This window comes from Heterocephalus glaber, unplaced genomic scaffold (genome assembly GCF_053883595.1).
Source record: "Heterocephalus glaber isolate CG9 unplaced genomic scaffold, H.glaber_assembly_v1.0 deba00001442, whole genome shotgun sequence".
NCBI classification, from domain to species: domain Eukaryota; kingdom Metazoa; phylum Chordata; class Mammalia; order Rodentia; family Bathyergidae; genus Heterocephalus; species Heterocephalus glaber.
The window spans coordinates 11,573,724-11,593,639 of NW_028258296.1; the positions used below are offsets into that span (position 1 = coordinate 11,573,724).

General features: G+C 36.4%; 1 protein-coding gene across 8 annotated transcripts in view; it reads right to left on the reverse strand.

The window, feature by feature from the left end:
- Positions 1-19,916, reverse strand: part of Slc44a5 (solute carrier family 44 member 5) — a 357,115-nt gene that overhangs the window by 153,488 nt on the left and 183,711 nt on the right. For 4 of the 8 annotated variants that reach the window (XM_021255527.2, XM_021255526.2, XM_021255525.2 and 1 more), the window contains one exon: positions 3,696-3,734. The exons of the other annotated variants lie outside the window; for them this stretch is intronic. In XM_021255527.2, coding sequence (XP_021111186.1) covers positions 3,696-3,734 — 39 coding nt within the window. The remainder of the gene's footprint in view (positions 1-3,695; positions 3,735-19,916) is intronic. 8 annotated transcript variants of the gene reach the window in all.

A 19,916-nucleotide genomic window follows, 5' to 3' on the forward strand; every position in this document is an offset into this window, starting at 1 on the left:
ATTAGTTATTCCTATTTATAAGGCAAGCCATAATAAATGCATATACTATTGCCTCTTTTCATTGGTGATTTAACAACAACCAAAAGCCAATTTTCTGTGTTAAAAACAGGTTCACTGAATGAAGACCAATTCATCCCATTTTAAGCCATGTCATCTTCAATCAACATATGCTTCTACAATTCCATCTTTTTTATCCAGAATGAACGCTGCCCTTTCAGTAAAGAAAGCTGTAATCTCTTACCATATCAACCTCTTTAATGTGCTATAATGGCATATGGTGAAGAACTTTAAGAAAGAAAAATATAAATTAAGAAGGAACCAATCAAATCTAACAGGCACACAAGAAATCAGAAATTTAAAATTATTCTCAACAGTTTATGAAAAACATAATTGATTTTTCACTATCCTTTGGGTGAAGAGGTTTAGAAATGGAACTTATATTTATTTTCTATTCTAAATGCAAATAGATTTGTATTGTTTTCATTCATTCAACTAAACATTCTTGAGCACCTGCTCTGTAGAAATAATGTGATGCTTGGATCACCAAGAAATAGCAAGACCGTGTCTCTGCTTTTGAATAGTTAGCAGTCCAGTGAGAATGAGAATTTTTACCATAACTCTGGAGGCAGCAATAATGCATAGAAGCATCACAGAATAAGATACTGGAAAAAATGAGAAAGTAAGATGACGAGAGTTCAGACTATGGAAGTTAGCAGCTTCAGAGATGCAAACTGAACTACCAGCATACTGGCTTATCACGTCTTACAGTGCAGAAGAGTCAATTTCAGTTTCAGCCAGGTCCACAAGACCATGACAGGATTTTAGATAAAGCAATGCCACTCAACATCTTTGCTCATCCTAATAATCATAAGTTGAAGGGAAAAGGTGTCTCAAGTACAATGAAGCAAGAAGAACTAAACACAAATCATGAAGTAGTTTATAAAAATGTGCCTAATGCCAAGGTACTAGTCAATGCCCAACTTCAAGAGAAATCTGAATGTTAGTTTATGTGTCACTTCACACATATTCCCCGGCCTTTTGAGAATGTCTAATTCTGCTTCCCCTAATATAAATGAGAAGCAAAACAACAGCCACACATCAGTCTAAGTAGTAAGCAAATAGCAGAAAAAGTGTGCAAGTTGAACAAGCGTGAGCTACCAATATCTGATGAATCAAAGATAAGGATTTTTAAAAATGAAGAAATTGAGGGCTTCCTTCTTTCACAGTCATTGAGCTATGACAGAGTCCAATCACAACAAAGAAAAAGAGCAAAACCATCATCCTTAAGGAAAAATAAGAAAACTCTGGTAGTCCTCAGGGGATGAAATGGGAGGAAGCAGAGGACAAAAAAGACAAAGGAGAAAGAGATCATTATATATGCACAGATTCACTCTTAACAGAACTTTCCTCTGGAATATTTTTCCATCTACATTCTGAACAGCTGCCACCCCATAATTTTATATATATATATATGTATGTATGTATGTTGTTTTTTGCCATGGAGTTTTAGAATGTGTGCCAAAACATAGCTTTGTTCATTGTAGCCCATATTCTTAAATAAAAATGTTCTTTGTTGGGTGACAATTCATTGTGATTTATGAATTTTGCAAGAGTCCTCATCCTTAACTTCAAATGAGTTTAGAATGACAGTCTTCAGCATACCATTAATATTTAATTAAACTGAGCTGATTTTACTCAGTGTGGTTTGATTAAGAAAAAATAGAAAGAAAATGTAACACCTTACAATATTGTTCATACATAAGGACACGGATTTGTTTAAAGCAGTAACATTGTCATTTTGTTGTACTTGACTGTTTTTTAAGAGCAGTGACCATGTCATTTTCTTCTTTGCATCCTCAGTGGATACTGCAGTTTCAGGCCACATCTGAGCATTTAATAAATGCATATTGTGTAAATAAAAGTGGAAAATGGAGTTCAATGAGTGAGGAGAAGAAAAGGTAAAATCCATTTCTGCATAGAAAGAGGAGGACCAATATGTTATCAAGTGTTTCTATAACTACATACTGGGCTCTTTCAACCATTTTAATTGTATCACTTTACACTTTGAGCCCAAATATAGCTTCAGGTTTCTTACTGTCCCTCAGAACAGATGCACTTTTCGAAGTTATGAAACCAGTGGTTCTTGGATCAGAATTCAGCTGTGATTCAGTGGAGTTCCCTCCCTGTACCTCCTCTGAGAGGATGGAAATTGTACAAGGGCTCAAGGGAAATTCCTGTGTTGAACTTTGCCTCTCTGACTGCTGACCATCCTAGCACAGGCCCTACTCAGCGGTCCTTCTCTCCTTAGACTCTTCCATATCAGAAGTGAGGTGCTTATTCCTCCTTAGCTCATTCATCTTAAAAACCCTGTCAGAAAGATGAGGAGTTTATTATGTGCCTAATCATTATAGCCTTGTGGAGAAGACAAGGCATATGAGTGAAAACATAACTCACATCATACTGAGCAATGAAGATTTACTTTGATCCACTATTCACTTGGATGCAGAACAATTCACTGACTTCTGGTGGCATAAAGAGGTTGGCTTCTACTGTTTTCCAATGAATATTTCACTTTCCATCCCAACCCTAAAGTTAAAAAATTATATATAGAAATTTTCAAATATCCTCCAAAATATTATATTGTTTAACTCTCTGTCATGTAGGATAGCATCAAAGAGCAAAATTTATGTGAAGGAATTTTGACACTGTAAGTGCTATGTGTGAGAAAAGATAATCGAATGTAAATAGTGAAAGTATGCAAGAATTGGTAATGCAGCCTTGAAAACAGAGGCAGAAAATATATATAAAATTATGTTTTATAAATGTATTTATTTTGAATAGACAAGTAAATATTGCATGTATTTACTGAACAATATTAAATTTTCATCGACAAATTCACTATTAGAAGTTTCAGTCAAGTTAACTAACACACCCGTTACCTTACTATGGTAACCACGGTTCATAATTATATAGTGTATATTTCAAATTTGCTGATAGATTTTTAACATTTTCACCACATATAGAACCATCTTTTTAGTTGAGGATTTAGGATATAAATAATGTTGGATGTCACGGCATGGAAGTTTGTATTTGTATATCTAAGAGCAATAAGAGTCTACAAAGGCAGAACAACTCTAGAAACAAGCACTATTCAGAATTCCATCTGAACCGAGCCACCTGGGAATCTTGTGAAAATGAAGATTCTGTTTCAAGAAGTCTGGGACAGCCGGCAGTGTATTAGTTGCTTTCTCATCACTCGTACAAAATACCAAATGCCCACAACTTTAAGGTCAGCTAAGGAGACAGCTGGACACACAAGGGGAGTTAAGAAAGTGGTAAGAGGTGTTAAGAAAGCCCACCTGCAGAGAGCTTTATCCAAAAGACATTAGAACAAAATTTGTGTTTGTCACTGTCATAAGCTGAGATAGAAAGGTGGGAAGAATAAAAGATGTGTGGGGCGAATGAGATAATAAAACAGCTGTAGGAGCACTGTGTTCTTCCTAGAGGGGTACTTTCACAACTCTAAATGTCCCCGTAAGAAGCAGAAACCCACCACTTCAAAAAGGCTCCCACACGTTTCTAGTTAGCAATTATATTATCTAGACAATCTGAGATTTTGAAAGAATTATGTATTTTTCAATGCATAGGCTAATGTGTAAGATTCTTACGCTGACTCAGTGCTCATACTGACTTACCAAAGACCATTTCCGCAGAGGGATTTTTTGGTGATTCTTCTAGGAAAAAGCACAAAGGGCAAATAAATCTTTATTTGTTAAAACTCCACACCTATTTCTCCCTGTCCTAAAAGATCCTATTCTTGGACTCTTACACACAGAATAGCATAAGATCAGTTGAACTAGCTGAACTAATATGATTGAAGATTGGTTCCAGGACCCCTGTGAATATCAAAACAGAGAATCCCCAATTCTCTTATATAAAATCACATGGTATTTGCATATAATCTATGAATATACCCTCCTATACTCTAAATATCTGAATAACTTATAATGCCTGATATAATGTGAATGCCATGTTAACAGTTGTTTGACTATATTTTAAAAGTAATAATGGCATCCACAACCATTGTAGGTCTAACTCTATGGAAGAAGTCAGCAGCTACATGATATTTTCAAATCATATTTGATTGCATGTACTTACATGGAACCTACACATGGAGGTGTGGGGACAAGAGTAATGACCATGCTTAATATTCAACTTCACTAATAGTGAGGGTTACATCTTAAGAAGTTGCCAAAAAATGTGCAGAGGTACAGAAGAGAGGAAGTTTGAAGTGGGGACATAGAGACGCTAACACTTCTATTTATATCATCCTTGTACAATGTCGGCAATTTGTACAGGCTCAAAAACTCCTCACACATAGAATTTTTCACCCACACATTAGACTTTTTTAAAGTTAAAATCTCTGCTTTTGCTTAAGTCTCTGAAGACGTATCAGTCATAAAAACTTAATATACCTTAAATACCTTTAATTATATGAAGAATAGCCAGTGTAGAATATAGAAAAGAAATGAAAGTCAAGTTGAACAGTTCCATTTTAGTTCCATCATGTGACAGAATCCCACACATGGTAGCTTTGAATCTAGACTCTTTACTTTGGAAGCACAGTTTATGGGTATTTGGGAGGAGAGGGAGTTAGGTAGCATCCTCCATCACGAACAATAGTAGCATTCTAAGGCCTCAAGCTTCACACAGGTTAAACAAAAATATTGACACTTTCAACAATCACCCCATTCTCTGGTGCTTTACCAGAATTCCCAACCCACAAATGCTGCTAAAATGAATTCTTAGTACAGAGCTATTATGCAGAAATTATACCACTTGGTCTCAGCATTGATGCTTTTCATCTATCTGAGTAACAGCACCAACTCATGAAGAGTCAAAATTTGAATAAAGATCCCAGGAAAAGTGAACATTTGTAAACTGTGCTCCCTTAGGAAACATAGTAATAAGAAAATTTAGAGAAAATTGAAAGTTACTATGAACTCAGTGCATCGCTTCATTTACATTATTTCATTTAATATTCACAACATTTGAAAAAGTGAAACAATCAGTTTCTCTTAAAAGAAAATACAAGCAGTGTCTGTGCAACTGTCCAGATTCCCATTGCAGAGTCCACCTGCTGGGCTTTGGCTGATACCAAGCCTCACTTCTGCCAGGCCTGATAACTGGACTCTGCTCTCAGGATTCCAGCTCTCTGGAACAGATTGTCTGTGAATAGACAGAATTCCCAGAGCCATGATGCTGCCATTTATCTGCATCTCCTGCATCTTTTCATGCCAGAACTGCCACTCCTGTGCCCTTCCTGTCCAACTGGACTCTCCTTAGTTGACGTTGTCTCCCAAGCTGTGCTTGATCTTGGCAAGCACATTATACTGCAATGAACAAGGTAGCTGCCCTTGAATATTCAGCATCTTCAGCTGGCTTCATTTCCCACTCTGCCCTGGCCTCCACCTTCACTGACTTCCAACCTCTGCTACAGAGACCTGCTGCCTGCAGCCCAAGACGGGTCTGATGCTCAGCCTACATCATGTGAGGAGGGGGCTGATTATAAATTCCTCAGAATTAGGGCAAGAACTGGGATGAGGCTATTGTCACAACCATTACACAGCGCTCATTATTGGATTCATTTTTTAATCTATTCCTACTTCCAGCGAGCATTTATTTATTTCATAATGGGTATAAGATACTATGATGGGTATTTAGGCTTGTATGGGTAAAAGAGGGAATCTCTGTCTTCATGTAGTTGTTTATAGTGAATTAGAATAATAAATCTTAACAAATCACCACAATTTTTCTGTGCAAATGTTATATGATGGGTACTATGAAGAAGTACAAGATGAGAGGGCAGGATTAAGTCTAAAATGTGGAATAAGAACTACCATGATAGTTGGCAGTTTCATCAGAGGCGAGCATGGTCAGAGAGGGTATAGAAGGAATGAGGTTGGCAGCTACAAGAACTGAAACAAGATCTGTGTCACTGGAGGACCCCGGATGAGGGGTTGAGTGAAGTGAGCTGGGCCTGGAGAAGTGGGACAGGAGGGCAAATAAACACACCAATGGCCATATGAAAGGCTCTGATTGCCCCCAGCTAGATGTTCCTATGAAAAAATACATAAAAGCACTGAGATCTGAGGTGGATTTGAGACCAGTGAGTAACACTAGATAGACAGATGATAGATAGATAAGATAGATAGATAGATAGATAGATAGATAGATAGGATATTTAACTTCTCTAAAGAAATAACAGTAGCCAAGTCCAAAAAGATAACAGAATTCCAACTGTCATGGTTCAATACTGGAAAAAAAAAACCCCACAAAAATCAATATCCTATGCATTATTTCTAGTTTACACAATTTACAAAAAACCACAATGGTGACATACAGAGAAAGGTAGAAGGCAGTAATAGAAAAGGGGCCAGAAAAGGAACCACATATGAACCACTTCACCAAAGAGAGAAAAAAAATGATAGCAAAGAAGATCAAAGTCTAGGAAATCATAAAGCAATACAGTGTGGTTATGGGGAAGAGGATGTTCAGCACCACATTTTACCAATCAGAAATAAGACATGTTTTAATGAAACATAAAAGATTTGAAAACTCACAGCCTCATCTTTGGACAGATGAGATAAAGTTCTGCTTTCTGCCCGACTACCCTGGAATCAGACTCAGCCCAGCACCACTCCTCACTCCCTGTGGGAACCTGGGTGACAATTCTGTCTGTTTCCTCTGCTGTAAAATAGGAGGGGGCTGTGTCACCCAGCTGTCAGAAGGAGGAAACGGAGTGAGGGTCAAAGTGCTCACAACAGTGGCTAACCCCGAATAGGTATTTGGTGAATATTAATGCCTTTCCTATTGATCACAGAAACTGCAAAAATACAGTACCACACCAAGACAACACAGAGGATGATGAAAATAAGAAGTGTTTGACTGAGAAAAGAAATAAGGCTTTTGAGGATATACACATTCAGCCACTGTGCTATATGTACACTGTTAGTACAGAGAAGGCGCTCAAGAAACTTTGGTTGAATGAATGACAACACCACAAAATCTATTTTTATTATTGAAATAATGTAGATAATTATTTTTTAAATTATCAATATTTCAGGAGATTCCATCAAATATGAGGCAAACATATGTATTTTAAAAAGGGCATCCCTTTCATAAAACATAATACTACAAAATAACAAGAACATTGATAGTGAAGTAGGCAGGAGTCTCCCATAGCCCTTTAAGAATCATGGCCCAAGCAACTTTAACCACAGGTTGTTTCTCAACCTTTTCCTCTGGCTATAGGAGCACTTGACAATACGGTAACATCCTCTGCCTCATACATATACACCTACATGCATGGAAACATATTGAATATGATCACAAAATACAGTGAATGTTTAAATAAAAGTTTTAAAAATTAGTATAGACACATTGCCATTAATCCCTTTCAAATCCCTCATGTCAAATAGATTTATCCCATCATTCTTGCCACTTTCTAAAGGTTCTGGAAGTCGTTACTCACGAGTGTCTTTTTATATTTTCTTCCAAGTCCTGAATTTATTCTACATGTTTTTGGCAATTTCTGTCAGATAAAAATATTACAGTGTGTCCAATTCCACTTACTCACCAGATCTGGCACCATGCAACTTCAAGCCATTCCCCAAACTCAAAATGATCACAGAAAGTAAAAATTTTGAATCGATTTGAGACATTGAAACAACCAGCACAGCCCAACTTAAGACAGTCATAAAAGAAGACTGCCAGATCTTCTTCGGACATGGACAAGACTGATGGGATAAAAGTGTTTGAAGTGAGGAGGGGTATTGTGAGAAGGATTAAGGTTAATGCCCCTTTTACTGTAATAAATAAAAACACTCACTGTATTTCATGATCACACCTTGTTATGGCTTGAATCTATATGTCCCCCAAAGCCTCATGTGATCATAGCTGGGGCTTTTCAGAGATGGCTAGATCTAGGCTGTGTGAATGTGGATTATGAGTGTGATACTGGGATAAAGTGTGCGCAGTACTGGATTAGTCCATCAATTGTTTTATCCTAGTTCTGGGTGTAGGTAATGAGTGTGAGTGGCACCACCTACAAGGATTGTAGCCTTGATGGAATACAAGGGAAAAGACTGCTTGCTGCTTGCTGCATCCTGCCTGCCCTGCCATGGACTGCGATGCCCCTCTGTCATGCTGTGGAGCCAGCCAACTATGAACTGAATCCTCTATAAACTGTGAGCTGAAATAAACCTTTCTTCCTTTAACTTGTGGGTACTGGGTATTTTGTCTCTTCAACAAGAAAAACAACTAAGACACATCTAGTATATTTTCCAGAATTCCTCAACTCATGTTTTCATTACTATTCCTTCATTTCAATTCACCTTTACATTAACTCACCCGTTTTGAAAACTCAAATATAAAGTATCTCCATTTACTAGATGTATTCAACACTATAGTGAAAAATATAATGTGAATACAAATATACTACATTCATCATTTTAGAATGAAATTCCTTAATTTATCTATATTTGTATTAATTGCATTTTAAAAGAAATCTCAAAATAGAAACAAAACACAAATTTCTTGTAGGTACTGTGGCATCCAGGTGATTAGTAACAGAGAAAAGGAAGTAAATAAAAGGGTATATTTGGAAATTACTTTGCTATCTTGAGATTCTTCATGCTATTAATTACTGTTATGCTTTTAAATGGCAAGTCATCTTTTCCAACATATAATATGCTTCTTTTCATTTGTGATTTAACAACAACAAAAAGTCAATTTTCTGTGCTCCAAATCCCCCTAGTTTCCCTGAATGAAGACCAGTATCTTGGCATGTCATTTCAAGCAGTGCCATCCCAAAAAAGCCCAAGCTTCTCTGATTCCAGCTCCTTTGTCCAGAACGATCACTGCCCTTGCAGTGGAGAAAGGTGCAGTCTCTTTCTTATTAGCCTCTGTAATGCGCCATAATGATGTGTGGTGGGAAGGTGAGAAGACAAAAGCCAGAAACGGGGCAGGAAACAGAACTTCAAAACTCACATATGGGATCAGAAACTTTAAATTATTCTCAACAGTTTGTGAAAAATAAACACAATTTCTCACTGTGCTTTCAGTAAAGAGGTTTGTATAAATGATACTTGTTATATTTATTTACTATTTCAAATGAAAACAGATTGTACTGTTTTCATCATTCAGCCTAAAGTTATTGAGCACTTGTTCTGTACCCAAAAATGTCAGCAGGGACAGAGAACTAGCAAGACCCTCTCTCGCTTCTGAATAGTTAGCAGTCCAGTGAGAATGGGAATATTACCATGTCTCTTGAGGCGACAATAATGCCTGAGTGTCATCAACACAAAGCACGGGGAAAATGAGGAGCTGTGATGATTTAGGTACAGACTATGGGTGCTAGCGTCTTCAGGGATTACAAATGAAGTATTGGCATAATGGCTATTCCCACTTTTCAATGCAGAGGCAGAGCCAATTTCACTTCCATCCATGAGACCATAGGAGGATTTTAGATAAAGAAATGGCATTCAACATCTTTACTCATCCCAACATATGAAGGTAAGCATAAGTTGAAAAAGAGGGGTGTCTCAAGCGCAATAAGACAGAAAGAGCTGAATACAACCCATGAAGTAGGTTATACAAATTTGTCCAATGCCAAAATTCTAGTAAATTTACTGACTTTCAGGAGAATTCTGAAAGTTTGTCTAAAGATCACTTTACATGTGTTCATAGGCCTCTGGAGAATGTCTAATTTCATTTTCCCCTGTAAAGGTCAGAAGTAAAACAATAACCACACCTCAGTCCAGATAGTGAGCAAATAGAAGAAAAAGTGTGCAAGTTGAATGAATGTGAGCTATGATGTATCTGATGAATTGAAGATACGGACGAAAGAGCCACCAATAGGGAAATTGAGGGCTTCTTTCTTTCATAGTCATTTAACCACGACAGAGTCCAATCACGGTATACAAAAAAAACAAAACCATCATTGTCAAGGAAAAACAAGAAAACTGGTAGACTCTAGGAAGGCAGTGAAGTGGGAGGAAGGAGAGGACAATGAAGACAAAGAAGGAGAAAGAGATGGCTATATATTCATAGATGATTTTTAATGAACCTTTTTGGGGAATATTTTTCCATCTTTATTCAAACAGCTGCCATCCCTCAATCATATGTATTTGTTACCCTTCATGGTGAGGGTTTAGAACGTGTGCCAAAATACAATTGTTGGTTCATCATAATCTGTATTCTTCAATAACAATGATCTGTGTTGAATCACAGACAGTACATGGTGATTTATGAATTTTGTAAAATTTTTCATCTTAAAAATCAAAAGAGTTAAGAACAACAGTTGTCAGCATACCTTTGATATTTAATTAAGCTGGGCAGATTTTGCTCACTGTGATTTGATGAGGAAAATATAGGTAAGAATGTAGTGCCTCACACTATTGTTTATGCCTAGGAACATGCAATTTTTTAATGTAATAACATTGTCATTTGTTATAATTCACTAAGCTGTTTCAGAGCAATGACTGTGTGATTTTTTTCTTTGTATCTCTTGTGTGTAGCATAGTACCAGACACGTCTAACCATCTGATAAGAGCTTCTTGTATAAAATAAATAAAAACTGGATTTCAGTGGGTGAGAAGTAGAGACAGTAAGTTCCATTTCCACATAGAAAAAGAAGGACCAATTTGTGATCGAGTGTTTCCATAAGTATATTCTGGTTCTTTGAACCATTTTACTCCTATCACTTCATACGTTGAGCCTAAACAAAGCTTCAGGTTCCTAATGGCCCTTCAGCAGAGATGTACTTTAGGTGATGCAAAATTAACAGTTCCTGGGTCATGATTTAGCCATGATTCCATGGACTTCCCTTATTAGTACCTTCTCTGGGAGAATGGAACTTGTACTAGGTCTCAAGGGCATATCCTGTATTGGGGTTTTCTCCTTTCTTTGGTTCCTTGTCCATCCAAGCACAACCATTGCTAAGTGCTTCTTCTCTTTTTAGACTATTTCACATCAGAATTGGAGAGCTTATTCCTCCTTGGTTCATTTATCTCAAGATCTTGTCAGAAAGTTATTATGGGCCTAATTATTTTATCCTTGTGGAGAAGACAAGGTTTATGAATGAAAATACAAGTCATACTGAACAGTAAAAATTATTTTGATTCATGATACATTTTGGGAAAGAATAAGTCACTGGTTTCTAATAGTGTCTACTTTTTTCCAAAGTGCATTTTCACATTTTTATTCCAACCCAGAGTTGAGAAAATTATGAACAGAAATTTTCAAAATAGTCTCTAAAAAGTTACATTGCCTACCTAACCGCCTTGTAGGATCATAACAATCAGATGGTAACATTTATTTGAAGAAACACTGACACTGTAAGTGCTACATTGGTGAAAAATTGAATCTAAATAGGTAAAACTGAAGTACATTAGAGACAATAATAGGACTTTGTGAACAGAAGCAAGATGTATAATAATACTTTACATATTTATTTGCTTTTAATAATAGATATTAATTGTTTGTATTTATTGGGTACAATGTGGCATTTTGATCTATGAATACCTTGCTCAAAGTTTCAGTCAAGTTAATTAGCATATCCATTTCCTCACATGGTGACCACAGGTCACAATAAAGTAGTGTGTGTTTCAAAATTGTAAATAGATTTTCAACATGTTTGCAAAGTTATTATGCCCTGTTCTTACAAGATTAAAAAAAAAACTAAAACTGTCCTTGTGTGAAACATGACTTAACTTGCTTTTTGTTTGCTTCTGTAACCTCTTTTGCCCATCCCCCCCCAGTCTCACATCATTAAAAAGACCAGCCCCCCCCCCCCAGTCAAAAAATGTATAAAAACCAAAACATTTCCTTGTCCAGTGCTCAGGCTTTTTGGACAGGAGTCCATCTGAGCCAAGGTGCACCAACAGGTGCTCCTGTTTCTTTTATCCCGCAATTTTTGCATATGGTATACATATCTTCCCCTATAATTTAAACCTCTGGATTTTTATAATGCTTAATATAATGTAAATACTATGTAAATAGTGGTTCTTCTATATTTTAAGGGAACAATGACATCCACAACCATTCTAGGACAAACCCATTAGCACATGTCAGTGGCTAAATAACTTCCCATTCATGTTCGGTTGAATCGATTCATGTGGAGACTGCAGATGAACTATGAATGTGAGTGTGTGTGGCTGGGGAGGAGGTTGACTGTATTTAGTAGTTAAAACCAATAGTAATGAGAATTGAATCTTCAGTTACCAAAAAAGAGAAAGGCATGAGGGTACATTAGGGAGGAGGCTGGAGTGGGGAAATATGGCTGCTAATTTTTCCATTTACCTGCACAACGTAACTCCTTTGTACAGTCTCAAAAAATTCATCACACACACAGAATTTATCACAGGAAAATGAGGTATTTTGTTTGCTTTCACTTTTGTTCCTGCTTAAACCTCAGAAGACACATTAGTCATGAAAAATTTAAAAGGCAGTAAGTACCTTTAATTATATGCAGAATAGCCAGTGTAGATGAAGGGAAAGAGATCAAATTCAAATTCAGCAGTCCCATTTAAATTACATTATGTTTGCCTTCAGCTTTAACAATCCCCCCCCCACCATGGTAGCTATGAATCAATCCTCTTCAATTTGGAAGGCACAACTTAAGATTATTTGGGGGAAGGTAGATAGGCAGCATGCTCCACTATGAGCTAAAATACATTTTACGGTCTCATGCTTCACATGTGTTAAATAAAAATATTAACACTTTCAATGAACACCCATTCTCTGGTTCTTTATAAACTTGCCAAGCCACTAAAGCTACTGAAAAGAATTCCCAGAATAGACCTACTGAGCAGAAATTACAATGCTTTGATGCTTGACTCAGCATTGCTGGTTTGCATCATTGATGGACTAACAGTGGCAAATTATTAAGAGTCAGAATTAGACTAAAGATTCTAGGCAAAGTGAGCCTTTGTGAGCTTTGTTCACTTGGGAGAGATAATGATGTAACTAGAAAAAAAATAATTTTGAAAGTTACTATGCACTAGATACCATGCTTGCTTTCCATCATCACGTGGAATATTCATAACAACATTTAAAGTAGTTACTCTAATCAGTTTTTCTTGTAAAAGTGAGACGTGAAGGCACCTAGGGACAACCTGCATCACAAGGTTTAATCTTAGATTTACTGCTAGTAATTGGGATCTGGAATTTAAGCTGAGTTTGAGTGGACCCAGAGTCCATTTGCAACCGATACAACTACTAGCTCATAGCAGTGTCAAATTTACTACAGAAATAAAGATTACTTATAATGTTTTAAGGAATACCCCTCCCCAGCACACACATTTTAAAAACTAGCAATGCTGGCTCACATTTGTTAGGCCAGTAGGCCTTACTTGAATCATATAGGTTTCAAAATTACTATTTGAAAAGCCAAGTAAAATGTCCAAAAATAATTTTTAAAATATGGCTATCTCTTGCTAGTTTTATGGCAATAACACAAGTGTGCAAGGCTTGGTTCCTGAGAGGTACAATGGCATGTTCAGGTCTTTTCTAATGGATCTATTTCTGCTCACAACCTTAAATGTCTTGACTTGCCTTTAATATTTTGCCCAAATATATTTAAAATACAAATATATTTAAAATGTGAAGCTTGTGGTCATATTGAAAGTGATGTGGCACATTTTTGTACCATACCCTTCTTATCAAATGCTAGCTCCTATAAAGATGATGGTCAGGCTTTGCCAGACCTCTTCCCTCTACTGTCTTCTGCAGATCTCCCAGTTCCTTCAGCTGTAAATGGCAACAAATCCCATCTGTAAGCCCTGCTTCATCCAAAATCAGTGCTGGGAATGGCAGGCAGCATCAGTAACCTCAGTCAAAGGACAGAAGTGAGAAGTGAACTGGTAGAAGCTTGACTGTATTTGCTTCATAGACTTCACAACATCCAAACCCTGCAAATGGGATTCTCCCCATTTCGCAGATGAGAAAACTGAAACAGAGCATTAAAAGCACTTGGCCCCAGTTGCATAATGTCATTGATTTAAAAATTAAAAAAGCAAACAAAGAAAGCAAAATCTAGGCATTGATTTCCTGCCTTCTAGGCTGAATATCACACAACATAGTTTTCACACTCTCTCACCAAATTTTGTAGAATGAGTGACAACAAAATCAAAGTTAAATTTTAGTATAATAAATTGACAAGACGGTTGAGTCATCTTTCTGTACAAGCTTGCATCTTTTACAACAAATGTTTACCAGAGCACTCACAATTCACACAGCTAGTTTTGTGCAGACACAGGCCAGGTTGTTTTCACCCTGACCACAGCTGGGAAAGTAGAAACACAAAGCGAAATAGGTCCCTGGATTTGCACCTGTCTGTTTCTATCCAGTGAGTGAATAGAGTATGAAGTTTCACGCAGGAGTGATAGACTCTCACTTTGGTCCTATTCTTGCACCTCTTACACACTCTAAGCCCTGTTGTCTCTCTTGCTTGGAAGGTGCTAAGAGGGCTGAGGACTGATTGGAAATGGGGTTGCAGGAGGGGACAGCAGCACACAGAACTAGGTCGGACCTTGGTGTGAAAGTCAATGTCCTGTGTGTCAGTCTGGGACCTTACTAAAATGAACCAGGAGCCTAGTCCCATATTCACTCAGCCTCACTAATGACAGGTCAACCACATAGTAGGTTTCTCCTGAAGCGATGCATGGAGATTGTCCTGCACACCTAAGACGTACATTGACCCAAAAGGCTTAAAGAGCACCATCAGTCCTTTAGATTTAACATGACCCCCACTTTACAGGAAACACAAGATCAAGAAGCAAGCCAAACGATACCACTGGAAAGGCACAAATGGAGAGATTGGGATTATTACTTTAAAATTTTCCAGGTTCATTGAGCTATAATTGGCTAATAAAATTTTATATGTTTAAAGTATACAGGCGGGGCATGGTGGTGCACAACCATAATTCCAACACTGGGGACGCCAGGGTAGGAGGATCTCCATGAGTTTGAGTCCAATCTGGGCTATATAGTGAGTTCAAGACCAGCCCAAACTGTATAGTGAGACTCTGTCTCAAAAAACCCAAAATAAATAAATAAACACTGTGATGACTTAATGTATATATACATTTCAAAATTATTGCCACAAGCAAACTAATGCTCTATCATTTCACATGCTGACCAATTTTTTTCTGTTTAGAGAACACTTAATGATCTACTCCCTTAGTAAACATTAAGGGACAGGATCTTTCTGTGCATCACTGTACACTTTATAAACAGTCTACACTAGGCTACATTACAGTGATAGAAGTATTTCTTTCTTTCAAAATAAATTAATCTTAACTTTTTTGTTAAAAACTAAGATACACGCACATACATTAGCCTTGGCCTACAGGGGTTTAGGATGATCAATATTGTTGTCTGTCTTTTCCATTAACTTGTCCCCCTGGGAGGTCTTTGGAGGCAATAATACACAAGACACTGTCACCTCCAGTGGTGACAAAATAGTCTTTTTCTGGAACATTCACTTCAGAGCTGAAGAGAAGGTGTCATTCTTTTCAATATTATCTTGATGGTGATTTGCTTAGGTATTTTTGTTCTCTTTTTTTCTTTTATCATAAGTTTGCTGTTAAGCAGAAAACTACACTGAGGATTTCTGTAGGTCCTACAAATTTAAGGATTTTTTTAATTTCTGTGACAAATGACACTGGCATTTTGATAGGGGTTGAATTTGTACATTATTGAAGGTGGTAGGAAAATTTTAACAATATTAGCGCTCTCAATCCACAAACAAAGAATATTTTTTCATTGTGTTTGTGTTTTTTAATCACCTTTAGCAATCTTTATGGCTTGTAGTATATAAATTTTTCACTTCTTAGGTTAAATTTACATCTAAATGTTTTACTTTGTTGTGAATGTAGATGATATTGTTTTCTTAATTTTCCTTTCAGATGCTTTGCTATTTGTGGGTTAAATTCCACTGGGAACTTCTCGGCTTTCCATGCCTAAACATTGATGCCCTTACTCAAAATTAAACAGGCTTTCTAGACCATTTCCCTTTTTTAACACCTGCTATGTAAAGTGTAGTCTTCTTGGTGATGTCCCATAATTCTCAGAGGCTCTCTACTCTTTTTCATTAATTTTTTTTTCTTATGTGCTACTTACTGATTGAATGATTATAAGTATCCTGTTTCATAGATTTTTCTGACTGGTCAAATTGTGAAACTTTTTATTGAAATTTTAAGTTCAGTTATTGTTTTTTAATTTCTAGGATTTTGAAATTCTATTTCCACGTGAAAATTTTCATCTTGTTCTTGAATTATTTTCTAACTTTCGTTTCATTTTCTATCCACTTTTTTTGAAGTTACCTGAACTTCTTTGAGAACATTTTTCTTGTTTCTTGTCAGTAAATTCATAGATCTCCATTTCTTTAGAGTTTATTATCAGAGTTGTATTAGTTTCTTTTGGTTTTTATATTGGCAATTCTGCACCTTTGTGCTGAGGGTCTGTGCATTTTTCTTTTTTGCCTTTGCAGAGGTTTTTTGGTAGTAATAGACTTTCACTCTTTAACTGAGCCTAGGATTCTGGCATTAATTCTGGAGGTAGAAATTGAGGTGTACTTGCCTCCTAGACAAGGAAAGCCTGAAGCAGAAGACTGAGGCTGAGTGAGGTCACTGCTCAACTGCTGGCATTGGGTAAGACCACATGTTCTCTTCTGCATATATTATCAGATATGTGCTTGACATCTGGGAAGCAGAGCACTGAAACAGGATGCAGAAGATGGGCAGGGACAGAGATGGGCAGACATGTAAAAGGTGTTTCCTGCAAGTTAATGGTGTTGTTGGCTACTGCTCTATGCTGGGGTGACTTAGAAGCAAAGCCATTGGCATGATCTATACACTTGATGCTGTGAGTCTCACCCTCTTCTTTTTGTTTCTAACTGCCCCCGTGTGATCTATCCCACCCAAATCCTCAATGTCCTTGTTGGGTGAGACAGAAGTGCTTCTCGTATAAACTGTCTCAGAATGCTGGGCAAGACGAATGTCTACTTCAAGCTGTTTTCTCATTGTAGAAACTGAGGGCCCTGGAGGACCTTTGTGTGGTCTTGTACGCGGTCAATGTGAAAACATTCATCTTAAGGATGCAGGGTTTTTGGATTCTGTGCTCCATGGAGGGATATCTTAGCCTTCCTCCCAAATACTGGGATATCCATAACAGTTTGCCTTTCTGTACAAAGTTGCCCGTTGTATTTCTATGAAGGTAACTAGAACCAGGGAACTCCTGCTCCATCATCTTTTTGATGTCCAGAATGTACTCATAAGCAGTATTTTGGGCCCTTTGACAACATCTCTCCATTCTCTTTCCTCTACCCCCAGCCCCTGTGATCCAACATCCCGCTCTCTGCTCCTATGTGTTCAACATTTTTAGATTCCACACAAAAGTGATTCATGCAGGATTCATCTTTCTCTGTGTGGTTTATCTCACTTAGCATAATGTTACATAGATTAATCCCTATTGGATACCTTCTTTTTAAGTCTGAATAATATTCCATTTTGTTCATGTGTATGTGTGTATATATACATATATAGTGTGTATGTGTAAATATATATAATTTTTATGTAAATATACAATCTCATTTTCTATAACTATTCATATCTTGGTTGTTTTCATATCTTGGCTATTGTGAATAATGCTGCAATTAACACAAGAACACAGGTACTTCTTCAAAATACTTATTTGCTCCCTGGGATTTTCTTTACTTGGAAGTTTTTGATTACTGCTTTAATTTCTTTGCTCATTACTGATCTGTTCAAATTTTCCATTCTTCATGATTCAGTCTTACTAGGTTTATGTTTCTAGAAAATGTATCCATTTATACTAAGTTATCCAGTGTTTTGATTATATTTATTCCTACACTTGATCTTAGCCAAAAGGCCAAGAAGCGATAACTATATGTATTCCTAGTTGTCTTATAATTTTTTGTATTTCTATGATATAAATAATAATGTTCTCTCTCTTATTCATCTTTTTCTCTATTTGAGTCAAAAAATAACTGAATTTGTCAGGGTCCTCTAGAGAAATAAAACCAATAGATATATAAATACAGATAAAAGTACAATTTCAATATGTAAAAAAGGTACTGATTAGCAGAATTGGCTCATATTATTATGGAAACTGAAAAGTTCCACAATATTTGGGAGTTTTCTAATTTTCTTATCATTGATTTCTAGATACTTATGTAATTTAAATTTTTAAAAAATGATTAAGATACGTTTTGTGACTTAACACATGATCTACACTGGAGAGTATTCCATGTATTTTTGTGAACATGTGCTCTGTTAGTGTTGCATGGAATGGTCTGCATAAGGTCATTGGTGAATTCAGCCTAAAATGTTATTCCAATCTACTGTTCAGAGGATGTTTTCATTTTTGAAAGGAAAGTACTGTCATCTACTCTTACTGTCATGTTGTCCAGTTCCACCTTCAGTCCTATTAATATTTGCAGTCCTATTAATAGGTGCTGTGATGTTAGTGCTTCCTCATAAATGCATTACTTTACCACTCTATGTGGGTTACTCATCATTTGTGACGGACTTCTGTGTGAAAGATTATTTTGTCTTAGCATAGTGACTCTTGCTCTCATTTGGTTTCCATTGCATAGAGTATCTTTTTCCATTCCTTCATTTTCAGTCTATGTATATCCTTGAATCTAAAGGTAGTCGCTTGCCAGGTCTGGTGGTTCATACCTGTAATTTTAGCAAGAAATAGGCTGAGGCAGGAGGATTGCTATGGGTTCAAGAGAGAGTCTCTTGTACACTGCATATTGTTGGATCTTATCTTCTTTAGTCATTTAGCTATTCTATGGTTTTTGATTGGAAAACTAATGCATTTATATTTAAAGTAATTACTGATACATAAGAACTTTGTATGGCTATTTTGTTCATTAATTTGTGATGTTTCTGTCATTTCTTTGTACCTTGCTTTCTTCCTCTATGGTTTGCTGGTACTGTATTTTGTAGTGGTATGTATTTATCCTTTTCTCATAGTTTGTGTGTAAACCAGTGTTTTTATTTTTGGTAGCCATGAGATGAGACTTATGTATACATCTTATAGTTACAACAGTCTATTTCAAAATTCTACTGTACTCCTTCCATATATATTTATGGAGTTGATGTCACAAATTATGCTTTTTATGTTGTATAATAATTATTATATTTGTAGTTATTTCTAATATTTTTATCTTTTATACTAGAGTTAAAAATGATTTGTACTACCATTAAACTATTAGAGTATTCCAAATTTCACACTATATTTACCTTTACCAGGTCAGTTTACACTTTTGTGTGTTTCATACTGTTACTTAGTACCGTTATATTTTAACTTAAATAACTCCCTTTAGCATTTCTTGTAAGGCATGTCTAGGAGTGATGAATTCCCTCATATTTTTTTCAGGAATGTCTTCATTTCTCCCTCATTTCTGGAAGTCAGCTTTACTGAGTATAGTATTCTCAGTTAGAAGTAGGTTTTTGGTTTTTGTTTTATTTCAGCACTTTGAATATATCACCTCACCTTGTCCTGGCCTATGAAGGTTCTTCTGAGAAACCCACTGATAGAAAGTTTCCTTGCATGTGAAGAGTCACTTCTGCAGCTGCTTTAAAAATTCTTTTATTTGATTTTTATAATTTGATCATGATATGTCTCAAGAAATTTTTTTCATCGGTCTTTCTTGAGAACTTTGGGGATTCATGAATCTGGATTTCAGTATTTCTCTCAAAATTTGGGTAATTGCCATCTGTTGTTTTTTTAAATAAGCTTGCTTCTCCTTTCTTTCTCTATTCCTTCTGAAATTCAGAATTCATTTATCCATTGCTATATGGTGTCCCATAAATCTAGCA